Source organism: Calliopsis andreniformis, chromosome 5, assembly GCF_051401765.1.
Source record: "Calliopsis andreniformis isolate RMS-2024a chromosome 5, iyCalAndr_principal, whole genome shotgun sequence".
In the NCBI taxonomy this organism is placed as follows: domain Eukaryota; kingdom Metazoa; phylum Arthropoda; class Insecta; order Hymenoptera; family Andrenidae; genus Calliopsis; species Calliopsis andreniformis.
Window position 1 is genome coordinate 12733924 of NC_135066.1, and position 26418 is coordinate 12760341.

Sequence of the window (26418 nt, forward strand, 5' to 3'; positions counted from 1 at the left end):
ACGATAAATAACGTAAATTACAGGTAGTTTTCTTTAGTCACATCGATCCTAATATGAATCTTGTTTATATATAAAAAATAGAGAGCAGGTAATAAAATATCGTATAAAAGGTAAAAAGCAGATCGAAAAATAATTTGTCCCTTTCCGTCGAATCGAAACGTCAGTACACTTCGAAAATATCGAAATTCGACAAGAAAGGGAAAACTTTGTGTATTTATAAGTTAATCGATAAGTTACACGCCTATAAAATCGTTACTGAATGTTACAAAACTCATGTTCTGAATATTTTCTACGCGGGTTATGATGCATAGTCCCTTCACAAAAATAGCTGTAAAAATGTTCCACCATTGTACAGCTCGCGGAATGTGAATCTTATGTAGAAAAAGCGTGACCTCAAATTACACAGATTAATTCGATTATTGCATCGATTTTTTAAAGGCATATACACTAGATAGCAACTAGTGACGCGAGTTTGTGCGTTCATATTGTTAGTACATATTTGACTTATGAAAAATAAATGTGTAATATGGAATGATTATTTTCTTCAACTGAAATACTATTCTGTTGATTGATATATATATGCTGTCTAGTGTATAAATTGTTTTATTAGTGTTCAAGCGTCAAAAATTATATTAATATTAATATGAAGACTAGAAAATCGATTGTTTGAAACACTTAAACGATCGGCCAGGTTGTTAATACTTTTTTTGTTTCACTTCTCACGTATAAAACATTTATTAAATAATATCATTAATTATACGATTGGATTGTAAAGAATATAAAAACGGATGTACATCAAGTATAATTGTTCGAGTAACAGTTGTTATTATGAATCATTATTACCATGTATATCTCCATTAAAATACAACCTAACTAAAAAAGTCATAATAATATAAAATTACAAAGCTGAGAATGATATAATCGTCGTTGAAATTTAAATTGCCAATCGGTTAAGAGTTAAATATTAAGAAATAAATAAGATTTCAAATAAAATTTTTGAATACTAAAAAGTTAAATAATTTGTTAAATCAAGAAACGATGTAATAACCGTTAATTAGTCTGTAGACATGCGAATGATCAGTCTTATACAATATTTCTTGAGTGGAAAAAGTTATCGAGTAGAAATAAGAATTAAACATAGAAAAGTCAATTCGACAATGTACTCCTAATTAAGTACTTGGTAGGAGTTCTTCCTGTACTTATAAATATGATATTAGATTACATTCGAAGCTATAAAAAGGGCAGTGGATTTTAGCTGTGTTCTTTTCAAACTTCAATCAAAACTTTTAGAAATTCAATTGTTTTCAATTTTTCCATTTCACATTAGTACATGAAAAGAGCTTTTGTGCTTTCCTTTACTATAATACTTATACTGTGTATTTTATGTATCGGTATAAATATTATGAATTCAGATATATTAACAAAAAGATTAATTTGAAAGAAGTTTGAAAAGAGCACAGTTCTCACATGATTATTCGATTGATTAAAATTCCCATTTTGTAGCAGATTCATAATCTGTTTCTCCAAGACGCAATGCTCCATTCTTTCCTGCTGTAAGATATCTTCCATCAGTATGTTTGATACAAATACGAGATGGCTCTCGCAATTCTAAATAAAACCCATCAGAAGGTACATCGGAGTCTACGTTTACTCCTTCACTATCCGCGTGCCAATACTTTCCATTCTGACCTAAGTACATAAATGTTGTGAAGATTCTGTATTACTATCAATTCAAATAAAAAATTGTTAAATATTTTAGTAAAAACAAACATTTTACCTTTAAATCTGACGATTCCACGCTCACATCTCTCCACTCTAATAGTTTCATAGATAGCTTTGTTACATTCTAGTTTCGAACTGGACGAGCTTTTAGGTCCCACAAAACCCTGTTCGCAACGTAAAACTAAAACAGGCCTGTTCATCAAGTAGAAGTAATATTTGCTAGCATCTGAATCCAATCCATTCACAGAGTCTGCGTTTGCATAAAGATGTCCAGAACGTTTGGTTGCCAAAAATTTGCCGTTGTTAGCACGCAAAGCTACTGTGCCATCTTCTGATTGCCAAATCAGATCAAATAAAGCATTGGAGGAACGTTTATGCTCTGATGCTTGAATACCACCACCAGCTTCAAGGCTCCAATAACGATCTTGCATGGTGCGAACGTACCACCTTTTAGTTACACGATCAAATTCAAGTTGGAAAGTCTCATGCCCAGAAATTTCATCCTGATTGGCTGTTACGTCAACTCCTTGTTTCACAGATACATATCGTTGATTTAAAGCAGCAACGAAGGAAGCTTGTGGCAATGATTCTTCTAAAGAGAATAATTCATCTCTTGTAACTGTTGTCGACCTTGATTTCAGAACAGCCTTACTTCCAATTGGTGCCAAATATGCCCCATGCAAATCCCTTTAATAAATTCAGATTTACTATTGTGCGTTTTATTATAGTGATACATATGTATATACATGAACATAAACGAATGAAATAAAGGGAAATAAACGTTTGTGTTGTTTGTACAATAGAATATTAAAATAAAAATAAATTAATCTAACCTGAGTGCAAGTAAGCCAGCATGAAATTCAGCAGCATAAAGACAATCTCGTGTACAGGTATCTAAGAGTTTTCCATCGCGTGCTAGATACTTATTGTTACAAGTATGAAGAGCGTAGTGTCCACCTTCAGATTTATTATGATCATGATCATCTTCTATAGAGGCTGGACGAAATTCTAAAGTAAAAAGTGTGTCTTCTCCCCAAGGAACTGGTGCATCAACATGAATTTCATCTTGTGTTGCACTTAAGTGAGCAAAACGTTTTCTCCCAGCAGATTTTAGATTTACCTAAAAGTCATTTTTTCTTAGATTAGTTCATAAGAATTTACATGTAAGATGTTTTATTTTAATGTATATATAGTTTGTGAGAACGAAAACTTGAAAGTGTTTAAGGTCAAACTACACACTATACACCTACTAAGGTGTAAACTATACACCTAAACTATACATCTACTAAGGTGAAGTAATTAGAACATTAATTACTTGCGGTCTAGCTGCTAAATGTACGAGCCAATACTCAGCTTCACCAGGAGCTTTGGCCATGCATTTAAGTTCATCTTGACTTGAACCCAAAAAGTATCCTCTCTGAATATTTTTCAAAGCCCATCTTCCACTTCCTATTTTGTTAGAGAATTAAATTTTTACAAATAATATAAAAAATTACTATTATCAAAATTACTTAGTTACAATTACGTAATATTAAGAAATAAATTGATGAATACCATCAGAAGCAAGTTGAATCTGAAAGGCGCAACCAGGATCACTAGGGTCTTCTGCTTCACATGTAACATTTCCAAACTGATCCACAGCTAAATAGCGATCTAAATGAGATCGAAGATACACTTGCTGTTCACTACCTTCTAAAGTCCACAATTGTTTCTTTTTTAAACTAGAGCCATTCGCATTAATTTTAAATCCAAATGTTTCTGCTGTAAGGTATTTAAACTTTCCATTTATCAATCCCACCTAAACACAAAAAAGTAACTATTCAATTATAATTTATAATAATTATATTTGCATTTTTTTAAATTAAAAATATAATTTTCGAAAAATGAAATGTTCGTGTATTACTGAAAATCTAATTAAATAATTTGACGAAAAAGCATTAACTTTTCATTTTTCTGAAATAAAATGTTGCAATTAATATTTTATGTACATATACTCCGATTTCAATTCAGTACATATTTTGGAAAAATTAAAGTGAAACAGTTTCTGATGAATGTACGGTATAAACATAAAAACTTGTTAGAAAATGCGATTGTCTATTAGAAAAATGAAAAAAGTTACCGTCCACCCTGTTTTGTCGTTTGCATTTTCGGACCCGACATTTTCAGAACCGTTAGTCTGCATCGTTTACTTCAATCGATTGACTTTCAGGCGCACGTGTAGTAAGAATCCTACAGATCACGTCTGTAATAAAATAAGGATGGTCAAATATAACATATTACATAAATACTATTTCGGTAATTTAAATATATACGTAAAATTAACAATATTGTCTTTATTTTATCAAAATAAATATATGTATACTTAAATGTGAAAAGCGTAATGGTTTAAAAAATTCCAATTTAAAAATTAATAACAAAAACTGATTATTTAAAGTTTTCATAAAATATAGAATAACGAATTTTAATAAACGTTATTTTCAGATACATATAATTTTACACATTCGAAGTATTGAGATTTACAAAATTCAAAATATTTATTTAAAAGGAAGTTAAAAGATTGCTAAACTTTTACTTTTATTTTTCTTATTAAATAATACCTCAGACTATAAGTCTATAGGCAAGAAAATATAAAAATAACATAATGTATATTTATGCGTATTAGTATGTATACTTGTATTTATATTGATAAACTTTTATGATAATTACCTAGCATATATTCTAGTCATTTATACTTTTTTGTACAATTTAGCATTAGATTTAATAGCTTGAATACAAATTACTTTGTTGCTCAAAATTCTACCCACAACAATTCGATAATATTCTAAAAAGCTAAAAACCTTTTTATAAAAATAAAAACATGTTTTAAAATTATTCCCATAAAGACCTAAAAAGGGGATTCGAAATTTAATATATCATTGCTTTCAATTATTTCAACGTAATATAATTTAATTCTGTAAACAGCTATATTCAATAGATATTTAAATCCACTTCGCGGAAAAGAAGCATATAAAATAGCAACAGAACGCCATAGCATCTTTCAAGGTTCAGGGTCATGTTCCCATGAAGACACAAGCCTGACCTACCCAGAGAGTACGGTCATCTTTAACTTTGAATATCGCTATTTTCGTCTCGAAATATTTTTCTCTCCCAGGGGATATTTTAATTTCAACTCCCAACTCAGTGACTCATTTCTACGTGGCTTCCGTCTGGGTGGGGCCAACTCGTCCAATGGAAAGACGACAAAAGAACCGTTCCATTTTGATCGAAAACTACCTTTTTTCATTCGTCACAAAACACAAATTAAGTCTGCCAATTGATGTATCAATCTATCGCTCATATATCTCGTATTAAATATTTACTATACTCTCAAACCAAATTTCAAATAAAAAGAAAGTCTGTGCAACAAAATAAAATTAATTCTATTCATTCCTTTACTAAATAAGAAACCTTAAATTTAGTAAATGATTTACAGTTAAAATAGTAAAAATACACAATTTTACTCAAAAATAACTATTTATTAAGGTAGAAAAAAAATGAACCATCAAAATTGCTAAATTATTCGACTTGGAAACCATAAAATCAATAATACGATAGAACGATATGACAGAAGCTTCGTTCCCTCAATTTGAAATCAGCTTCCCAGTCATCTTGGCAAGCTAAACAAACTCAATCGATAGCACCAGAGACTAAAATAACAAACGCAAAATACGAAGTAATCAGCATTCAAAATAAATCGATCCTACAAAACGACACCGAGCTTAAACGTATCAAACATCAGTATTCAAGATCGAAGATACAGACAATCGATATTAAAATCGAGAACCGTCTCGGGTATTTAACGATCCAACAATATAAATAAAAAGAAAAGATCGCGCGGTGTCATTGCGACGTCTGTTTTTCCCGAAGATCTTGAAAACAGCTTTCTTCGGGAGAGTAAGTGATAAATCAATAACAGTGTTTGTATGTACGTATATGCGTGCATCTCAATTTCCCGAGACCAGTGGCTAGATGCACGTACATGCGTCTATATTAAAGAGGAAATAAAGAAAATCCTCGATGAAGCGTTTACGCTATTGTTGCCAGGCAGATTTGTGGACTCACCGGTCGGAGGTGTAGAAAAGATAAAAATGTCGCGGAGGAATATTGAGAGAGACACGAGGGAGGAATACGTGATAGAGGCGCAAAATCACGAACAACAAATTACGTTCGTCACAACAAAGATACCCGGCGACTGACTCGACTCACTTGTCCTCTCCCGATTGTGTTAAGGATCCCGCAGGACTTCCGGCGCATGCGCAGTGCCTGATCCCACCATAGTATCAGGTCCGTGTATAAGGCGCAATATTACCAGGGATCTGTTTAGAAGAGATCCACGCCGATTTCTTTTAACGATTGACACCTCCAAGTCGAAGAAGTTTAGCGTGCAGTGAGACTGAATTATGATGAGGTGAATCGTAGAGGTTAAGTGTCAAGTTGGATGAGGTTAAGCGTGAAAGTGGATTAAGGAAACTCGAGGAATCTTCGTCGTAGTTATACGTCCCTGTGAAATTCTGTCAAGATATCGTGCGCATGCGCCGTTTTAATAAGGGGCTCGTAAAAGACAGTGGATATAGTAGAGGGGACGGTGGGGAACAGGCGCACATCGAACTGTCGACTTTCCGGAGGGCCGTGAACTGCGGATCGACGACCCTACTTTACTTTGTGATAGCTGCTTCCTGATGCCTCTGTACCAGATCCTTTTTTTTTGTGAAGGTAAATGTCCCAGTAGTCGACTACGTCCTGGTACCTGAACACTGACGCTAGTTTTATTTAATTTTAAGCTTAAATTTTAAATAAAAAGAAAAAATAGTACGGTGTTTTATAGACTTGTTGGTACATTCGCTAGAGTTCGAAATTTAGAGTAAAAGAACTTTATTTGAGAATTTTGAGAGTTCTGTTATTCACCATTTTTGGGAAGAACAAAGTGGGGTTCTATGACCATGTGTGGACCACCATAATGAGTCCCACCTATAGTAAGTAGCGAACCTATATCGAGGAAACACTGGTATTGTTATCAGCTACTGGGACGTTACAATTCAGAACATGCATTTTTAGGTTTATCGCTTACTGAAACATTTGGCATTAAAATTCGGGTATTGGGACATTTACCTTACAGTAGAACTCTTATATAAGAGAAATTTTAGTGAGTGTCTGATGATTAACTGAATTCTAATTTAGATATTATCGTTTATGTTTGGTTCGATTTGTGCTTTTAATTATTTAATAGCTTAATTTAGACGTTCATATAAATGAAGTGACGATTCACAGTGGTTCAGGTAATAGGAGCTCAACAAGAGTTTAGTTAACCCTTTTGTGACTGAATGACTTTTTTTAACATCTTTTATTCTTTTTTGTTTGTTAACTTGATTTCCAACATCATTTTAGGGCTGATAACAGAAAAAACTAAGTGGGACATGAATGCCCCAGTAGCCACAAAAGAATTAATGAGGTACAAAAATTTCGTTCGTATAAAATAAAAACTCGTATTCATAAAATCTGTAAGTGAAAATAATGCTCGTGACGAATAGCGAGACTATAGCGATTATTGTACTTAGGTTCGGCTCAAATATCCACAATAACGCAAAAAATACCAGACGTGATAGCAATTATGCATCTTTTAACTTTTAGTTTAGTATACCATGTAAATCCATTGTTAAAAAACTGAATTGTTCTCGTACCTTACAAAAACATTGGTATCTATTTGATACATATATCCGGCGATTGTTACTCGACCTGTAACATAATTTAAGATACATAAATAGATAAAATCAGGTTTATGAAGAATTTTTCATGTTGTATTTAAGGTTAAGTTATACTTTTATGAATCTATTAGTGTGCCTTACATAGAAAGAGTAACTGAATTGCATTGTTTTGTTTCTAATAGACACAGATATCCGTATAATTAGCAACTTAATCTTACCGGCATAGACAGTTTACAGTTAAACGGTATACAGTTATTTCGTCCCCTTTATGTTGTTATATAGACGTTGTACGATGGTAATTAACTTTTTTCAAACCGCGTTTGAGAGTTCACCAATTTAAAATAACGAACGGTATAAGTACAGTGACTAATGACTACCATTAATATTTGTACACGAATACAATTTTTATTTCTAAGTTTTATAATTCTCACTATATAAAATGTTGCAAAAGTAAATTACAACACCTTACAGTACACAGATGACCAAAATGAAAAATCTGTTGATTGATCATGTATCGTTGTTTAAATATTTGAAAAATATTCGAAAACATGTAGATTCTAATGTCACACAAGTGTTCGGATACGGTGCAATTCTAAGTCATTGAATCTAGAATAACTTTTATAGAATAAATTGGACCGGTACAATTAATAAAAAACAATGATAAACATTACAGAGAAATTGGAAAATCGTCGTTAAGACAAAGAAATAGCAACTTTAATTATTATTTTCTAACATACCAAATTGTTCAAATATATTGTTATTCAAGTTTAATTATTTAAATTTGCAGTATCTGAATAATTCTGTCTATATACTGTATGTATTATAATATTGTGTAATACACTTTCATTACTAGGTCCGAGTATTAATAGGAGTCCTGTATGTCGAACTAAATATATAATCACTGACTTTTCGAAAAATGCCTATTACTAAATAACAAAAAGCATGCTAAATTTTTCACTTAACATCTTTCATTCTTCTATGTATTAAATCGATGGTGGTTTCAACACGAATAATGTCTGTCGCGAATGCACCTCTTTCAAAGAACTCAACTTCCGCGAAGCAGTATTTTAAAGACACAAATATTTCGCTGTGTAATCGTAATTGTTTATCCTGACAGAGCATTTCTATTTTTCTTCTTGCATAAAGGAACATTGCGATTCATATTAATTCTATAAAATTTCGCAATGCAAATATATTCGAATAATATTCGCGTACGTAGTCTAAAATGTTTTAATATGCAAAACGAAATATATATTTACTAAATACGTTTGCAAGTTTCAAGAACTATCGAATTTGATTCAGAAATAGATTTTCATGTTGAGCAGGTCATTTCAAGGTCACATCATTTCACGTCGCTGAATTCCCTTTCCTTATCAGTAGTCGTATCGCGTTTTCATTATAAGAGAATACGGGTAACCTTAACTGTGACCTTGGAAAGAATTTCTCGTGTCATATTCACCCTGTAATATGTTTCTAAATCATTTATACCTAGAAGAAATATTTAAGACGATTAAAAATATATTTTTAAATTTCTGAAACTCCACTAGAAAATGAACAATAGTTATTCCCGAATTTACATACAATAAAAATATTAATTATACTACCACCAATACTATTAATAATAATGATAACTTTTGTTCATGTGTTATATTGCTAGGCAATTGATAAAAACATGCTTAAAGAATGGTATGCATGCAAGAATAGATTAAGGATACGTAATTACCGAAAATTCATTTGAATTAATCTGGTAACCAGAATTTTATCCGATTTCGTTCAGGAAGTCTGAAACTTTGGAGCGTGTCTAACGAGAAGCTCACACTAATTTAGTTTTTCCTCGAAAATCGCGGACGCAGAACAATCCTAAATTTCTTTCTATAGATTGCAATTAGGTTTCAAATTTTTATCTAAGTGTTTTTTCCATTTACAAGAAAGGAACAATGTAAGATTTCAATATGTATATGTGTGTATAGTATATATAGGCCTGCAACAATTTCAACTTCGCGTTTTCACATTGTTGCAATATTTTATAATATAATACATAATATATTTTATTAATACAGTAGAACCTCTATAATTTAAAAACCTCTGAAAAAACTAAAATTTTTTTCAGTCCCTTTTATTTTATTGTAAAATCCTCAGTAAATTGAAATGATAACCTTACTTTAATTAGAATTAAAATGTTTGCTATGTACATATGTATTTAAATGTGTTACTTTGGTTTGTAACTTGAATACAGAGAAGCCCTCTATAACTCGAAATTAACTTCTATAAATCAAAATTGTATTACTGCTGTCTCATCTACAATTCCAATAGACACATGTTATGTATGTATCTATTTGTACATGGATCTACATCTTGTAATGAAAGACTCGTATAACGCGAACACGTTTATATACAGTAAAACTACAGATTTTTCTAATAATGTCACGTAATAACCTAAGTATATAAAACACAAGCTGGCATTTATTTTTTGCTTAGCACATCGCCGTCATGATGATCACCGATGACTGACACTTTGAACTAGTACTGTTTTCTACAACACTTGCAATATGTAAACCTGAACGTTTATCAATTTTTAGGCAACCTTAATACAGGTAGGATTTTACATAAACTGACAAATGTACATATTATTGAATTATGAAACACTCTTGGACTTAATTATACATATATATTTGCATGAGTAAAGGAATGTAAAAATTGAAGACAATTTCTTGCAAAAGCAATTACAATTTTTTCATTGAACATTGTAAACACAAGTTTCCTGTAAACGCTTGCAAATCTGGACACAGGAGGTAATACATTATGCACAATACATAAATACGAAGACAAGCATTTTATGCCTCGTATTCTCATTCGTATGGCGTTAGCATTATTTTAAATAAATTATAAATTTATTTTGAGGCGAGTAGTTGGCGCCTTCAACTTGGTCAAGAACGAAAATTCATTTTGCGATAACCTAGATGCATCTAAATAGTAACGTTATTAGGGAAACTGTAACTGATAGAGAGAATAGAAGAACGAGCGGAGAAAAAGAGATGGAACGAGAGAGTTCGTTGACCGTCAAAGAGAAGTCAGGAGCGTGACTGTAACCGTGGCTGTGATCGTAATCCTGATCGCAACCGTGATCGTAACCATGACCGACTTGCGTTTATAGATTCTTAGAAAAGTTATGCATTACATACATACCGTGAATGTATTTCAAAAGTGATACAACTGAAAAACGCGATTTTCGAATTGCAACTATGAATCACTTTGATACAGTAATTAAACATTGAAATTATACATTTTGCTGAACGAATTCTTCAAATATAATAATAATTATTCGTAATAAGTTCGCAAATTTGAATAATAATGAGAATAATTATTGATTGATTTAGAGATACATTCAGTAACATAAATTCACAATCAGTTCAATTTCTAACTATTCTGCCGATGATATATCTATAGATTTACGCTCCAAATCCAGATAGCACACGACGTCTATTTTTGTCTGAATGCTTATAGACATAATTTGGACATCTTTAAGACGTCCTAAAGATATACTAATATTCGTAATTTTGAACGTTTCAAAGACGTCTTTTGCACATTTTCAGGACATTGCTAGATGTCTTTAATACGTTTTTAAGACATCTCTGTGCTATATGGGAAATGTTTAATTCCTGATTATATATTTGAAAAAATATTTCGTTTTTAGCACGTCCTATATTCTGGGATATAAAATAATATAAATACATTTTTATATGAATAATTTATTGAAATAATTTTTTGCTTTGATAAATTCTTATACGAAGCGTTTCTTATTCAATTAAGTATATTTACATATTCGTTATAGCGATAAACATATCCGTTACATATTATCCAAGTAAGATTTTGCCCAGCACCGATTTAAAATATGTGTAAATGGTTTCGAAAGGATTAATCACAATTTATGTGTGTTCTTCACGTTCTTCATCATGTTTCGTACAGTATTCATGTATAGAATGTGAGATTACTATATCAGTCGGAGTATAGATACGTATGCATATGTATATGCACTGTGTACTGACACGTTTGCTACTTCCGTTAGTTCATTTGAAATGCTTTAAGATGTCAATGATTAAAGTGTTTATAATTAATAAGGCATATATTTTGCGTTACAGTTGTGAAGTCTTGTACAATCCTTGTGATTAAATTAAATTGCATCAGAAAGAATTCAAAGCACTTATAAGTTTTATAACATATCATACTTTTTGTGAAGATATTTCTTGCTATACTAAGAATTATCTATTTCATATTTAATTTGGTTGTTAAGTTATAAATGATTGACCGTATACTTATGTAGAATTACTGCAAATGAATAATTGTTGAATACCAACAAGATTTTTATTTACTTTCTTTTTACTTAACTTTTAATTAATTAAAACTGTAATTATTAAATAGTAACAAAACTATATATATTAACGATTTTTAGTTATGAAAAAAAATTCTTTTTATAAAAACGATTAATAGAATAATTGTAACTTAACCTCAAAGTGTAAAATTGCAAATTTCTTCAATGAATTTTTAATTAAGTTATAATTAAATAGTCTGTAATTATCGTCGCGTGTAAACTGATAAAAAGAAAATATGAATGAGATATATGATTACATTTAGGGTGTAAAATAAAATAAAGTTACAACAAAATATAATTATAAACGATTTTATTACACAGTTACAAAAAATATTAAGATTTAAATTGTTAAACTATTGACTTCAATAATGAACATATTTTACAGAAAGCACTCTAACGTTTAATTAAAATTAAAACGTAATTAATTATGGTAACTAATAAAGATACAAATTGGCTTTGTATTGAGCATTAAAATTAAATAATAATTGTTGAATTTTAACATGATATTCTTCAAACGAAAATTGAATATTATATTTGTGACAGTTGTTATTTTAACCGCGAGTATAATAATTTATCAGGTATATTTTAGAATATAAAATATATCACAGTTGTATTAAATAATAACGTATATAAATAAATCTAATGCTATATCAAATAGTAGCACTTAAGAATAATTTCTATTTTATGAAAATGGATGGTTTTAGGTATCTTTGATTCAATTTAACAATGAAGAATATTATTCAGGTATATAAAATTCATTGAATTTCCAATACTATTTTAAAGTATTATATAAATTAAATGTATAAGAGTAAAATAAACATTCATAATTTCTTGTTTTAGCATTGCATTTGAATGTGCCTGTAATTTTATGGTGGACTCCTTTTGGAAATGATAATAAACTTCGAAAATGTGACAATTATCAATGCTATTTTACGAGTAATCGAACTTACCAATTTCATCAAAAAATAAGCGTAATTCTATTGACTTTCTATATCATTCTATAGAAATTAATTAGTTTGTTATAAATATAAATCAGTAATAAAATTTTTCAATTATTATTATATTAAGCCAATTTATTATTAAAAAATCTTTTAGTTATTAATTATTTATATTTTTCTTTATGGTAAATCAATCAATCTATTATTAGGTATAGAATTATATATTTGGAAATTTCAGAGTTTCCTATTTTATGGCAGCAGTTTTCAAATTGATGATTTACCAAAATGGAAATCTGATAAAGTTCCATGGGGTTTAATTCATGAGGAGTCTCCGAGAAATAATCCCATCTTTGTTCAGCAAGAAACACTAAATCTTTTTACATATTCTTCAACATTTAGCAGATTTAGTGATGTACCTCTCACTTTGATTGATCTACCTGGAATTAGAGAATTATTAGGTAAATACAGTAAATTTCAAAATATTAAAACTGTTGTAAATGCTAAATTTTCTTTTAATGTTGGATTTTAATATTTCAGATAGAAAATATTTTATACCAACAAACGAAAAAACTAAATTAATGTATACAAAGAATCTTGCACCTTTGCTTTATATACAATCTGACTGTGATACAGCAAGTAATAGAGATATCTATGTTGCAGAATTAATGAAGTATATAAAAGTAGATTCATATGGTACATGTTTAAATAATGCTCAGCTTGACGAAAGGTAAATAGTTTCTACCAATGTAAGGATGTAACAATTGTACTGATTACATTAAATCCGTAAATAATGTAATTGTATCATAGGCTAAAAGAAAATTACCTCGAAGTATTAAACAGTGAAGATTTTCTCTCTTTCACTGCCAATTATAAGTTTACAATAGCTTTTGAAAATGCAGTCTGTCAGGATTATATCACAGAAAAATTATGGAGGCCCCTTATCGTTGGATCTGTACCTATATATTATGGATCACCATCTTTTAAAGTATTACAATTTAAATAATTATTATTCTAACAAATGTTAAATATATCTGAAATAGTTTATTATTTACTATTTCACTTTCTCTTTGCACTGATACAGTAACTTATAAACCTATTTTAAATTTTATAAATTGACTGTTTCCATTGTTTAGGAATCAATCAAGTATTGTCTACAGTTTAGATAACTTAATACATAGACTATTATTATAACATTTTATAATACATTTTTAAATCTTATATTTTAAGGTGCTCCATAAAAATAAGGTAAATATGTTTTTGTATTTGTAATTGAGTTTTTTCAATTTTGATGGACTATATAATAAATAGTCAGAAATTTATTTAATAAAACAAAGGTGATATTTAACAATAAAGAAAAGATGTAATTTACATTACAGTAGATTTCGTTGTACATTAGATTTTGTTCTTTTGTACTTCTTACTTTAAAAGTTCGTATTGGGTCATTAATAATGGAAATAGTCGTACCATATGAACAATGTACAGTGAGAGATATTTAAAGCAGACCATTTAAATAATTTTATTTTAAAACATGAAAAAAGTTGTTTGAGACATAAGTTGTTTTATATAATATTTGTTCCTATTAAAAAATTATTTAGATGGTCTACATAAGTAGATTATACTTCATACAGAAATTTACATATTTTAATAATTTCGCTCATTCTTTTTAGGATTGGCTACCAAATAATATGTCTGCCATTTCTATACTTGACTTTAAAAATCCAAGAGCCCTAGCCAATTTTTTACTTGATCTTATTAAAAATGAAACTGAGTACAATAAATATTTATCACATAAATTGATAGATAATTATGAAATAGCTAATCAAAGACTAAAGAAAGCATTAGAGTACAAACATAAATGGTTTCGGAGTGAATTTGGAAATTATGTAGAAGAATTTGAATGTTTTGTTTGTGAAAATATACAAAAAATAGAGGAACAAAAACTAAAAATTGTTGATAAAAAACATTATGATTGTCCATTACCAAAAAATCCAATAACAAATACAATTGATCATCAAGATTGGTGGACAAAGCAATGGATTTTGGAAAAATGTGGTGCAAAAGTATTAGTTAATTTTTTAAAAACTAACGTTACAATTACAAAAGAAAAGTTTGAAAGCGATAAAATGAAATTATATTCTCAAAATAAGTGTTGAACTACTATTAGTTCTATTATTAATATTTAAATTTTAATAAATATGTAATCTATATTTTTATAATCAAAACCACTGAATGTTTTCTATTAATCAGCTTTTATCAGTTTTAATTTATAAATTTTTTTTATTAAATATATTTTATGGTTAGAATACTACAAGAAAAAGGACTAGAGCGAAATAATTTATTCATTAAATACTTTTATATCAATTTATGTACTTTCATTATAAAGATTTGTATAAAATTGTATATTATATCATTTTATTTACTATTTCATGTTTTTATATATCATTAAACAGAAATATTATGCACAATTACTCTTTATTAAAGCAATAATAGTAAACGCAATAAATGTTTCATTTCAAAATTTCACTTACCGATTACATAAAGAAATACAGAATGTAAGATGAAGATCAGTTCACAACCTTATTTTGCAGAATAGGTGCAGGTACCTTCATCAATTCACAAAGGTGATTTCTAATTGGTCGAAGTTCTGTAACTGATCTTTCCCAATCAGTAACATTTAATTCAGTCAAAATTTTAGTTAAATCTTCTTCAGGAATATCCATTTCTTCTCCATAAAGAGTTAAAGCTTCATATGTTTTTGTTGCGGCTACTTTTCGTATACATTTGTATTTATGACAAAGAAAAATGCTTAACTGACAGAATGTTCTTTTTGAAACTGGTCCACGTACCTAATAGAATATATTTATTGTTATTATAAGGTTATTTTGTTATTGCTTTATCTTAAAACTGTGGTATACCTGTAAGAGTAGACAAAAAACATTTATACTGCTAATTAGCAACTTAGTGTTACTCGAATTTTTTATTTCCTGTTTTAGTAACATTAAAATATGTTCTGCAATGCCATTTTCGGAATCGTCGAGAATAATTTGAATACAACCAGAACTGAGTAATCGATCCAAAAAAGCCAAAATTGATGTAATCATTCTGTCATTTTTGTGGCTCTCTTCGAAAATATTTAAAATTTTATAACACAAATTTCTGAGACCTTCCTCATCTATTTCTTGCAAGTAAGAAAATAAAGAGACACTGGAATATTTTACCTGCAATAAAAAATAAAAATTGTTATATTAAAAGTGAAATATTTAAAAAATTCAATTATTTGTATCCTTAACAATAATTACCAAAGATTCACTTAAGCCGCCAACGCTAAATATAATTCCTCGTAAAAGATTCATTGTATAAGGTGGATAAGATAACATTTTAATAAATCGAGGAAAAGTAGCAGATTCCATTCGCCATTCTATAGTTTCTTTACATTCGTCGTAAGGGAAAATGCTTTTTAATTCTGCATGATATGGAATGTTTGGTAAGGGAGGATTGCTGTGGATGAGCGCACTAAAAACGGTTCCAGCTTGTGCTCGGATTCCGTCAATTCGTTCAACAGCCTGTTGTGCAATTCCTCCAATAATGTTTGCCATTAAATCTTCAGTTAACACAGATATTAAATTCGCTTGAAATACTAAATTCGTTAGTGTCTAAAATTATTTCAAGAATGTTAATTTAAATTATTTTAAAAGTAACGAAATAGTGAAATATTTATTCTTACGTGTAAGCCACTCATCGCTGCCTCTCGTACCCAAGCCCCTATATCACCTCGACTATCTATCGTGTATTCTTTTAATGCTAATAAGTAACAATCATACAAATTGGGCACGAACATTTTCCATTTATCTAAAAAAATATTAATACAAATAATAAACATTTTTCTATAAAAGTAATAGAAACTTTCAACTTTAAAATAAAAACAAACCTGCTTCTTTCACTCCCAAAGTCTGACATACCAATATTAATGCATGAATAGCTTCCTTTCTACTTTCTGCCCACTTGAGAGTATTTTCTGATATTTCAGTACATTTAATGAGAACCTTTATTACGTCTTGTACTCTTTCGCGAATTACAAATAGAGGAAAATATCCTATAAAATATATTTATTAATGAGTGATAATGAAATTATAGTGAGAAAGCAATACGTAAACATATTAATATTTGTACCTATGGCTTGAGCGAAACCTATGCGGACGATTTGATTACTTGATTGCAAGTTATCAAGATAACGATTAATAACAATATCACGAGTATTACTGTCCATATCAGTATAGTATTTTGTAAAAAATTCTGTATGTGCTTCTGCAGTTTTTGACCTTACTATAGACACCTCATGTCCCAAACATTCTTCTAACAGATTTTGCCAGTCACCTGCAAAAAGCTATGTTTTATTTCTGTAATAATTTGTTACTAACATATCGACAACATTCACTTACAAATAACATCCATAGGTATTGGAAAATGTACAATGGAGCATTTTTTTATAAGGACCGCACAAGCTTGTTTCATTAATTCTCCTCCTAAACCTTTAAATTGCCCCCTTTTTCGAAAAACATTCACTATGTTTCTTATCTTTTCCATGGCTGTTGCTTCAATTATATTTTCAATTTTGTCATTGTAACATTTGTGCAATGCTTCTAAAATCTCAGCAATAGCTAATACTGCACCATGTCTAATGTTTAAATCTATAGAGTTTAGCATTTCTAATAAATTTGGAATAACTGTATCTTTAATATAACTTGGGTTAGCAGATGTTAAATTAAAGAGTGCTTTAGCAGAGAGTTCTCTAATTGCAGTATCCCAATGAGTGACTTTTCTTGCAACTAAATGATCAATGAGGGGCTTTTTATATTCTTCATATTGAGCAATTTGTGTGCTGATCCTTAAATATGCATGATTTCTAACTCCAACTTCGAAATAATCAGCAATAGTTACTATTTCAATTCCATGTGGAAAATTTCCTTGTCTGCCCACATTTTCTTGGAAAGCCGCAGAAGCAGCTCTTCTACAATTAATTTCCCTATCAAAACAAGTAACAACTAGTAACATGGCTGCAATTTCTTTAACATATGGCTGAATAATATCAGGATCATATGCTCTAGGAAATGACCAACATATATAGCATGCTGCATCTCTGATCAAGTATCCAATTGATCCATATGCTCTTGGCTCGTCAAATACTAAAGCTTGGAGAACCACTGGTATTACATCATTCAATCGATGAGGTAAAAGAAGCCCACGCCTTCCTAATTCTGCTAATGCCAAGCATCCACCCTGCCAAGCAGAATCTGACTCTCGACCAGAGAAAAGATTCAACACAAATCCTACTACATCATCCGCTAAATCCATTGGTAGTCTTGCTGTTATTCTTCCAATTCCCTTTGCAGCAGACCATCGTATTGTAATTGCTTTATCTCTAAGACCTTGTATAAGCTGTTCAATGATATCCTCTATTGCTGATGGTATATCCTGCTCATCGTGATTAATCGGAACATCTTTAATCTCTTCTAAATTTTCTACATTAGTAGTACTTTTTGCATTAGGCAACAAACAAATAGGTCTGTTAGTTCTTTGATATCTCCATGATGCCAACTTTGTTCCTAACAACACTAGTCCAATTCTCTGTACAACTTTCATTCCGAATTTCCTAATCAGGTCTGCAGGATTATCGTTCAAATGAAATTGTAAAACTTTATCTAAAATTTCTTGAGTATATGGCCTAACATCTTCTCTTGCACTGTGCTTTAATATTGCCGCTATAACAGCTAAAGGCCCATGCCTTGAAGGATCATTCTCCACGCATTGTAAACTCCATGTTATCATCTCTTTCAAATATAACTTTTTAACATCTGATCTCGTCAAGAAATTGGCAATTAAAAATACTGCAGCAACAGCACATGCATCCTTCGATAAACAAAATAATTTGCATACTTTTAATATTCTAACTATTATGGATTCTTCATAATTAACATCTGAGGTTTCCAGACGCGAAAGTGGAAATGGTATTTTTGATATTATAGAAAGCCATACTAAAAGTACGTATCGTGTCTCCCATGTTTCCACATCATTTGGATCTTGCTTCTCTAGCATCCGCAGAACAGGAAGAAGATCTGCTACCTATGTAAGATTATAAACACATGTTTAAATGTGAACTAGTACAATATGTTATTAATACATTAGTCTACTTATATACCTCATGTGGAAGATGTGTAACAATTTTTTTGTATGTCTTGACAGACATAACAATAAAAATGTATTTGAATGCGTTATGCTGCATGGTTTCTGTGGAATTTTCATCTCTAATAATATCAATCAGTGGCAGTAAAATATCGTCCAAATAAGGATCCAATAATTGCCTTTGATCTTGATATTGTGAGAGGATAAAATTAAACCGATCTCGATTTTTCTCGATCAGACTCGGTGAAAGATTAATGTTTTTTAATTCCGTAATTAGAAACGTCACTTCATCAATTTCCTTAAAAGCACTGAAACCACAACCAATTGTCTCTGGATCGGGACAATCATTTAGCACCATTTTTTTTCTCGCTATTTTTTCTCGTTAGTTGCAAAAACTGTACTGAATTAAAATTCATTCATAAGTGATTAAGTTTGCCGACAAAAACATAAAAATATGATGAACAAACTCTTGATTTCACGAAAAACGATGCCAGATTGTGACGCATGCGCGACGATTTTTAATTGTACTTCTATATATTATACTGAACATATCAGTTTGTATACTTGCAATATGTTTGAGACAAAAATCTTACTAATTATAAGCATTTTGCAAACATCTTTAGTAAACTTATTTGTTCTATAAAAGTAGTTTTGAATCTTTTATAAATTGCTATTGTTAGGAATATTTAAATAGAAATTTTTTAATTGACTTCATAAAATTCTCACTGAATATTGTATCTTCTGTTTTTGTAAAGTTTTGGATTTCTACTTATGAAAAATTTTAGTCTCTAAAAAATAAAAGTATTTATACTTACTTATGTTTTCAAATCATATAGAAACTGATATCACAGTTTCGCATCGACTTGCTTGACCCAAGTAATTTTGCAAGCACAAGAAAGTCAGCAGTTTTTGAACTGGATAAAGTAAAACTTTAATCTTAAAATCTATTTAGATTTATAATTATATATTGAACTTAATTACATTTCCACCTTTTACAATTATGTATATACAACATATAATAGACTTACTTTGTTTTTTTAACTAGTTATTTGTATTTCAAAATACAATATTTATAAAGTACTCATTAATAAACATTCAATTTTATATTTATTAGAACCCTCAGAAGCATATGGGTTACTGGAGCATCTTTATGAAATGAGTTATTTCTGATCTCCTATTGTTTTGGAATATACAAAACATAAACTGCAGATAGCTACAAAGATAAATGTAACAATGAATAGACAGCAGACTTTTACATAAATGCATATTTTCATAAATTAGAAATAGAATCTAAATAAAAATTTGTTTCAGTTTTCAAATATAAACACAATTTATGTATTTTTTTACATTTTGTGTACTATATGCATTCTATAAGTTTCTAGAAGCATAAAGGTATATAAGCTAGTAATGACTATTGTTTTCTTTTCAAAGTTACTTTCTTCTAAACAAAATTATTATCTTTTTATTGCATTATAGCTTATTACTCTTTTTTAAAAATTTCCTCTGAAAGTAAAACTTTGCTTTAAATAAAATGAAACAGACAAAAATAAACTGTAACGTACTTATTAACAAAATCATAAGTGTAGTTGATATTAAAATAAACTTAAATAAAAATTCAGAATCAAAACAAAATAAAAGCTTCAAAATGTGAAATTGATTCTCCAATCTTTACATTTTGATATCGTCAAATTGGATGTGCTAAATGTGTTACAGACAATTTTTTCATCAAATGTCATTTCATTTGTACCTATAAAAAGATTGATTAACAAGGGGTGATTACTTCAAAGGACATAAGGTAATGAATACTTAATTTTCATTGATTAATGCTATCATTATTTGTTAACTTTTTGCTGTTGCTATTTGCTATTGTATAAAACAATTATGTTTTTATAATACTTTTCAACTAAATTACAAAGAGAATATTTGCCAAAAGTCTGTGTCAATTATAATTCTTATTATCTTATGCCTTCCTTTCTCCTAAAAAACTAATCTTATATAATGTCAAATAAGTATATACTGAAAACTAAAAATTCATTTCACAAATTTCACTGTCATAACCTCGTGAATTACAATTTATAAAGAAATCTAAATGAAATGAAATACACAGTTTGCTTCCTCCATTAATCCGTTAAACTATTCCTGCAAATTAATTAATTATTTGGGTCAATTTAAAAAAATATGCAGCATCTAATGATTTTGAGTAGCTAAAACTGTTTATCCATAAGCTGAATGTGCTGCTCGTGGTACCGTTTCAGCGGAACGGTAGAGCTAAGAACTTCTAGGTTTCGGAAAAATGGAGGTCGTAGCTCGATCGAGTTCGTGAATCCTTCTTCTTCAATAGCAACTGAATCGTGTGTTTCTATTACGAGGGAACCGATTTCTAATATACTTTCTCGATTCTTGGTACCCTATTTTCTTCATAACATCAAAATCTACGAAGTGAAAACCAATTCTTACGCAGTAAAATGCAGGAGAGACGGTACATCTTTATCGTACGCTTTTCTCGTTTCAATTTTAAATTTACTAATTTTATTGGAAGTTTATGTATGCAATATATTTTGGAAAATGTATTTTTATATTTAGATTACATTCTTTTAAAATAATCCTTAGATTCGTTTGAATATCACTTTCAGTTACATCATTGCAATTGCTTTAATCTATCTCTGGCTTAAAATATCTAATTTTCTTATTACTATAACTTATAATTAATTGTTTTGTAAAATGTACTAATTCATCTTGAAGCTTACATTGTATTCTATTTCAGTATTGTATAACGTGTCTAATTTTATCAATTGTTAATTTTTCTAGTTGTACTAAGATGATATATTGGATGTTTAACGCATGTGAAAAATGAAATCAATGAAAGCAAAGGCAAAGACAAAAAAATCTAACTGCAAATTTGGAAAGGTTAAATTTTCTACTAAAGAAGTTGCACCTGTTGACCCAGATTTATCACAATTAAGTCAACCAATAGATACAAGTTTATCGACTTTGTCTCGTGTGAGCAAAGTTTTAGAGAATGGTAGTGACGAAGTTAAATCCATTCTGGCATATGAATGCGACTTGATATATGAATGTCGTATCTGTCGAAGTCTCTTCAGAAGTCTAGTTAACTTTATCTCTCATAAACGGATCTACTGCAAAAAGAAATTTAACATCACATTTGCGAAAAATTCTCTCACTGATTATGATACAGTATGTTTCATTTTATCCATTTCTAATTAAGAATAAAATATATAATTTTATAATATTATCTAAAATTGTTAATTTTATATAATATTTTAAAAATTAACACATTTATGCTATCTATGATTCATTACTTTCTATGTTATACATAAAAATACTTACCTTAATATTTTTCGGGTGCCTTGTTTACACCTATAAATTATATATAAACAATAAAATTTTCTATTGACGATCATTTATGCTGTCAGGAGAATCCATATCTATATTATAATATACATATTGGCATGAATGTGTTACCTAATATGATATTACAAAAATCTTGTTTTATCAACCTTAAGATTATTTAACGACTCACATTTTAATAAATAGAAATTGTGAAGTGTCACTCTTAAATTCTAATTAGATCTCATACAGTGATAATTTTCTTCTTATACAAATTTTATAAACTCGTTTTTATATTTTTTTTAGATAATAATCCTAACAAAATTTGCACTTGAAGTTAGGTGTAGCATACCTACAGCATATCTAGCTTTTATTGTCAAAGTTAAGTTATTAAAATTTAAATATAAAATATCGTTTAATCTATTAATTATTTACATTACAAACAATTGCTAAATTTTGAAAGTTATACTTTGCAGCTTCTATTTATAGAATAAAACGAGTTTGTACATATAATATTAATAAGGGAAGAGTGATTTCAATTATTTAAAGTTAAAAATATAAATTGATCTTAAAATACATTTAGTTAGTAATTAAGGGTGATTAAAAATAGAGAAAGTAGAAGGGGTAATTGATGAATTTGTAAGTTTAATAGATAGTTAATGTTAACAAACATATTTTACTAGCAATTTAATTTTACTCCAATCTCTGTATAATTTTCAATTTGCAGAACAATTCAATATAAAAAGTACACATGTGTTGCAGACTTTCGCAAGTAACTTGAATGTTCAAAAACTAGAGGAGATCCCCGAAGAGAATTCTGGAAATGATAGAATCCTGAGAAGTCAAGTTGATAAAGAACAGCCAAGAAAAGATCTCACTGCAGTTGTTAATATGCTACAGAAGAAACAAATAGAGAATTTACAGACAAATACAGAGCGATTATGTTTGGAAACTGTGCAATCAAACTCATCTGCTGTTTATCAGACAGTGGAGCCAGTGGTTTCTACACAAAGTTATACAGATCTAATGAAGACACAGGTACAATTATATATATGTTAGTTAACCTAAAGATAGCTCTTACAGTTTTTATGATAAGGCCATTAAATATATGGATAATCAACCTTAGGTAGTGGAGCTAAAAGACATGATAAATGGGCAAGTTGGAGTGTTAGGTCCGAATGGACAACTTATACAACCTAGTCAAAAATTGAAAACTGACAGTGTAACTGAGGATAATAGCAACAAGGATACTAGTAATATTCCTGAAACTGAACTTACATGCTCAATATGTACGTTATTATTATACTTATTTATTTTTCTCTTAGTGTATATTTTAATATATTTATGTGATTGTAATTATAAAAATCAATCACATTAATACTGTGATATTCTTAATAGGCGGTGCAAAGTTTTCAACACGAAAAACATTATCAGTCCATACAAGGACACTGCATACAGCTCATAGATTATTCTACCCTTGCCCTTGTTGTTCCAGTACATTTGCAAATAGTTGGAGTACTTATCGGCACCTTTTTAAAGGTATTTTTAGAATTTTACAATTTTAGATGGTAATGATGATGTTAGATTTTATTACTATTATAAAATATTAAGAGGAAAGGATAAAATTTAAGAGATCACAATAATTAATATTGATATAAAACATAGTTCACAGAAAATCTAATGATCAAGTGCGAAAGCTTAGAGCACAAATTCAAGAGAAAGCATTCTTTAAGGATACTACTGTTGCTGAAGATTTGCAAAAAGAAGATGCCAATAAAATTTTATTACATAATGCACTACGAGTTAATGAAACACAGGTATGCTAGTTATCATAAAAAACTTTAAATTCCTAATAAAGTATTGTCAATATAAAACATAGTGTTTTAACAGGAATGGATGGATCACTTAGAATCTGATTCAGAATTACAAAGATGTGGCGGTTGTGGGAAAAGGTTTGATAGAAAGGCAGCTTTATCTTCTCATTCACAGTACTGTCATAGACGTGTCGCAGCCTGTGAAAGTACAACTAAAGTTAAAAAAACAAATAAACTACCGCCATGTGTTGTAAACGAAACGGAACCTGTTGTCATGGAAAATCAAAATGAGTTGCCAGATGTTCAAAATTCTGTTTCTGTAGAAATTAATAACACTAATGAAATGTCTATTCGCGTTGAAACTGTTTCCACTCTAAGTAAAGCAGATTGGGAGTTGTTAGGTGAAGAAGCAACCTCGCAGAGTACGAGCAATGGAGACGAACCAGTCGTCACAAATGGAGTAAAAGAAAATGCAATAAGACGTAATGGTTCTCCTGCAAGTGATAATTCTGATCCATTAGAAATTGTGTATACTAGTATAAATAAACAAAAAAATAATATTGGCAGTAGGAAAAGAAAAAACAAAGATAGTGCAAAGAAGCTCATTACCAATACAGGTAAAAACAATATCTTCCTTCTACTGAGGAAAGACAATTTCAGTAACATATTATAGATGTAAAACTAAGATTATCTCATCAAGTTTTTACGCGTGTATTATGAAATTAAATTCTTTTTAGGAAACAATGTAACGCCGCCTCCGTGGAACGCATCTTCAAAAATTACTGTTGAACAAGAGGCAGAAGTTGAAAAGTTGGATTATCCATTAGCAATGGAAAAAAAAGTAGCCTCAATGGTAAATATTCAGAAACTTCAGTGCCTTCCATGTAATCGAAAATTCACTTCGGTAACTAATCTCAGAAGACATGCTGCCATTCATATTGGTTGGAATCGTTACCAATGTAAACTCTGTAACTTCAAATGTTTTGATAAGTGCGATTGTGTGGCGCATTGTAATAAATTACATAATGCTCAGAACAACCGCGTTATTATAGAGGACATGATAACTCAGATTCCAGAGAATCAATGTACATCTGATGCTATACAGAACGAAGTGTTAACCATAAATAACGTAGAAAAACAGTTTCCTGTTCCGAAAGCTGTAGAAATCAGAAATATAGAACCAGAAATCCAAATAGAAGAAAAAATTGTGGATGAAGCAGAAGAAGAAATAGAAGATGTAAATCCAGTGGTGCTTGAAGAAATAGTTAATGTGAGTGACGACACTGAAGAGAATATCAGTAATGATATTAAAAATCAAAACATGTTGGGGCTGGATCCTGATCTCCGAAGAATGGTAATGGAAGTTATCTTTGGATCTTCAGAAACAAATTCTGCGAAGCAAGGACAAACGAAGGAAGCAATGTTTTTAGAAGATACAAACCCAAAAATAAAAAATAAAGAAGATGCTGAAACAGAGTCTGATTTGAGAGAATGTAATACATCTGTACAAGACAATCCAAAACCACAAAGACCCATTCGCAACAAGATAAAACGTTTAAACAAAGATTTTATTTATGATTTAAAGGAAGTGGCATTTCGAAAAGATCCTTTAATTATGAAATCTTTCAATAAATCACTTGCCAGAAAAACTGTGGTACCAGAAGAAGATAAGGACAAAGATCTAGAACAACCATCAAAACGTTTCAAACCCTTACAAAACAATGGAGTCTCTATTCTTTGTGAGAAAATAGATGAATGTAATATTGATCTTGAAAGCGAGAATTTGAAGGGTCGTCTTACCTTTTCTCAGTGCCACAGCTAGTTAGACAAAGTATATTGTAATTGGAGATAAGATCTTCAAAAAGTGCGTTGCTTTAATTAATGTTATTCATTTTGCAAGATATTATTTGCTTATAGATTGAAAATTGTTTGTCATAATTACATATATAATGTAATATATAATTGTTTATTAAGAAATTTGAATATTGCCATTACTTCTATTTACATTGTAATTTTTAATAATTTAGTTCTTCATTATATTATTGTCTTTAGCAAATAAATAAATTAAAATTTATAATACTGCATAATAAATTTTACTTTATATATATATAGATAGATATATATAACAACAGAATTATTTGAAATGTAATTATAACAAATATAGATAACAATTCACTTGTACAATATCTATTATAATTGTATTTTCACAAAAATACCATTTTAATCTTTAGCATATTGAAAAATTATTTATATAATATTCTGTCTGTGGTTAACATCAATTATAGGCAGTGAGGTTTATTAAAATA

General features: G+C 29.6%; 4 protein-coding genes across 4 annotated transcripts; 2 read left to right on the forward strand and 2 right to left on the reverse strand.

Moving 5' to 3' along the window:
- Positions 1 to 928: 928 nt before the first annotated feature.
- Positions 929 to 6070, reverse strand: Singed (fascin domain-containing protein singed). Its single transcript, XM_076377826.1, has 7 exons — positions 5824 to 6070; positions 3842 to 3964; positions 3277 to 3520; positions 3038 to 3171; positions 2556 to 2842; positions 1778 to 2409; positions 929 to 1689 (listed from the first exon to the last, which is right to left on the reverse strand). Exons 2-7 carry the CDS (start codon positions 3902 to 3904, stop codon positions 1484 to 1486), a joined length of 1566 nt encoding a protein of 521 aa, XP_076233941.1. The 5' UTR covers positions 3905 to 3964; positions 5824 to 6070; the 3' UTR covers positions 929 to 1483.
- On the forward strand, positions 5850 to 14982 carry Fuctb (alpha-(1,3)-fucosyltransferase 10). Its single transcript, XM_076378937.1, has 11 exons — positions 5850 to 5930; positions 6989 to 7037; positions 7147 to 7210; positions 9700 to 9787; positions 10477 to 10590; positions 12537 to 12576; positions 12673 to 12803; positions 13009 to 13228; positions 13308 to 13497; positions 13578 to 13755; positions 14438 to 14982. Exons 1-11 carry the CDS (start codon positions 5850 to 5852, stop codon positions 14921 to 14923), a joined length of 1641 nt encoding a protein of 546 aa, XP_076235052.1. The 3' UTR covers positions 14924 to 14982.
- On the reverse strand, positions 13068 to 19849 carry Tbcd (tubulin folding cofactor D). Its single transcript, XM_076378535.1, has 10 exons — positions 19766 to 19849; positions 18967 to 19350; positions 17210 to 18890; positions 16941 to 17144; positions 16699 to 16863; positions 16495 to 16619; positions 16070 to 16423; positions 15686 to 15988; positions 15299 to 15616; positions 13068 to 13207 (listed from the first exon to the last, which is right to left on the reverse strand). The coding sequence occupies exons 2-9, from the start codon at positions 19306 to 19308 to the stop codon at positions 15335 to 15337; spliced, it is 3456 nt and encodes a 1151-aa protein (XP_076234650.1). The 5' UTR covers positions 19309 to 19350; positions 19766 to 19849; the 3' UTR covers positions 13068 to 13207; positions 15299 to 15334.
- A 1179-nt stretch (positions 19850 to 21028) lies between these two features.
- On the forward strand, positions 21029 to 26150 carry LOC143178963 (uncharacterized). The gene is given in 9 exon segments (XM_076377910.1): positions 21029 to 21429; positions 21759 to 21801; positions 21804 to 22145; positions 23061 to 23336; positions 23425 to 23587; positions 23697 to 23837; positions 23964 to 24115; positions 24189 to 24729; positions 24850 to 26150. Coding segments are annotated over 9 exon segments (2757 nt in total). The 5' UTR covers positions 21029 to 21415; the 3' UTR covers positions 25935 to 26150.
- The last annotated feature ends 268 nt before the right edge of the window (positions 26151 to 26418 follow it).

Coding starts and splice junctions, on each gene's coding strand:
- Tbcd (XM_076378535.1), bottom strand. CDS start 19,308: ATGGTGCTAAATGATTGTCCCGATCCAGAGACAATTGGTTGTGGTTTC. Junction 18,891..18,966: donor TTACACATCTTCCACATGAG/GTATATAAGTAG, acceptor AATCTTACATAG/GTAGCAGATCTTCTTCCTGT. Junction 15,617..15,685: donor TTTTTTGTCTACTCTTACAG/GTATACCACAGT, acceptor ATATTCTATTAG/GTACGTGGACCAGTTTCAAA.
- Fuctb (XM_076378937.1), top strand. CDS start 5,850: ATGTCGCGGAGGAATATTGAGAGAGACACGAGGGAGGAATACGTGATA. Junction 5,931..6,988: donor ACGAACAACAAATTACGTTC/GTCACAACAAAG, acceptor ATTATTTAATAG/CTTAATTTAGACGTTCATAT. Junction 13,229..13,307: donor TGGAATTAGAGAATTATTAG/GTAAATACAGTA, acceptor TTAATATTTCAG/ATAGAAAATATTTTATACCA.
- Singed (XM_076377826.1), bottom strand. CDS start 3,904: ATGCAGACTAACGGTTCTGAAAATGTCGGGTCCGAAAATGCAAACGAC. Junction 3,521..3,841: donor ACGACAAAACAGGGTGGACG/GTAACTTTTTTC, acceptor TTTTGTGTTTAG/GTGGGATTGATAAATGGAAA. Junction 3,172..3,276: donor GATTCAACTTGCTTCTGATG/GTATTCATCAAT, acceptor CTAACAAAATAG/GAAGTGGAAGATGGGCTTTG.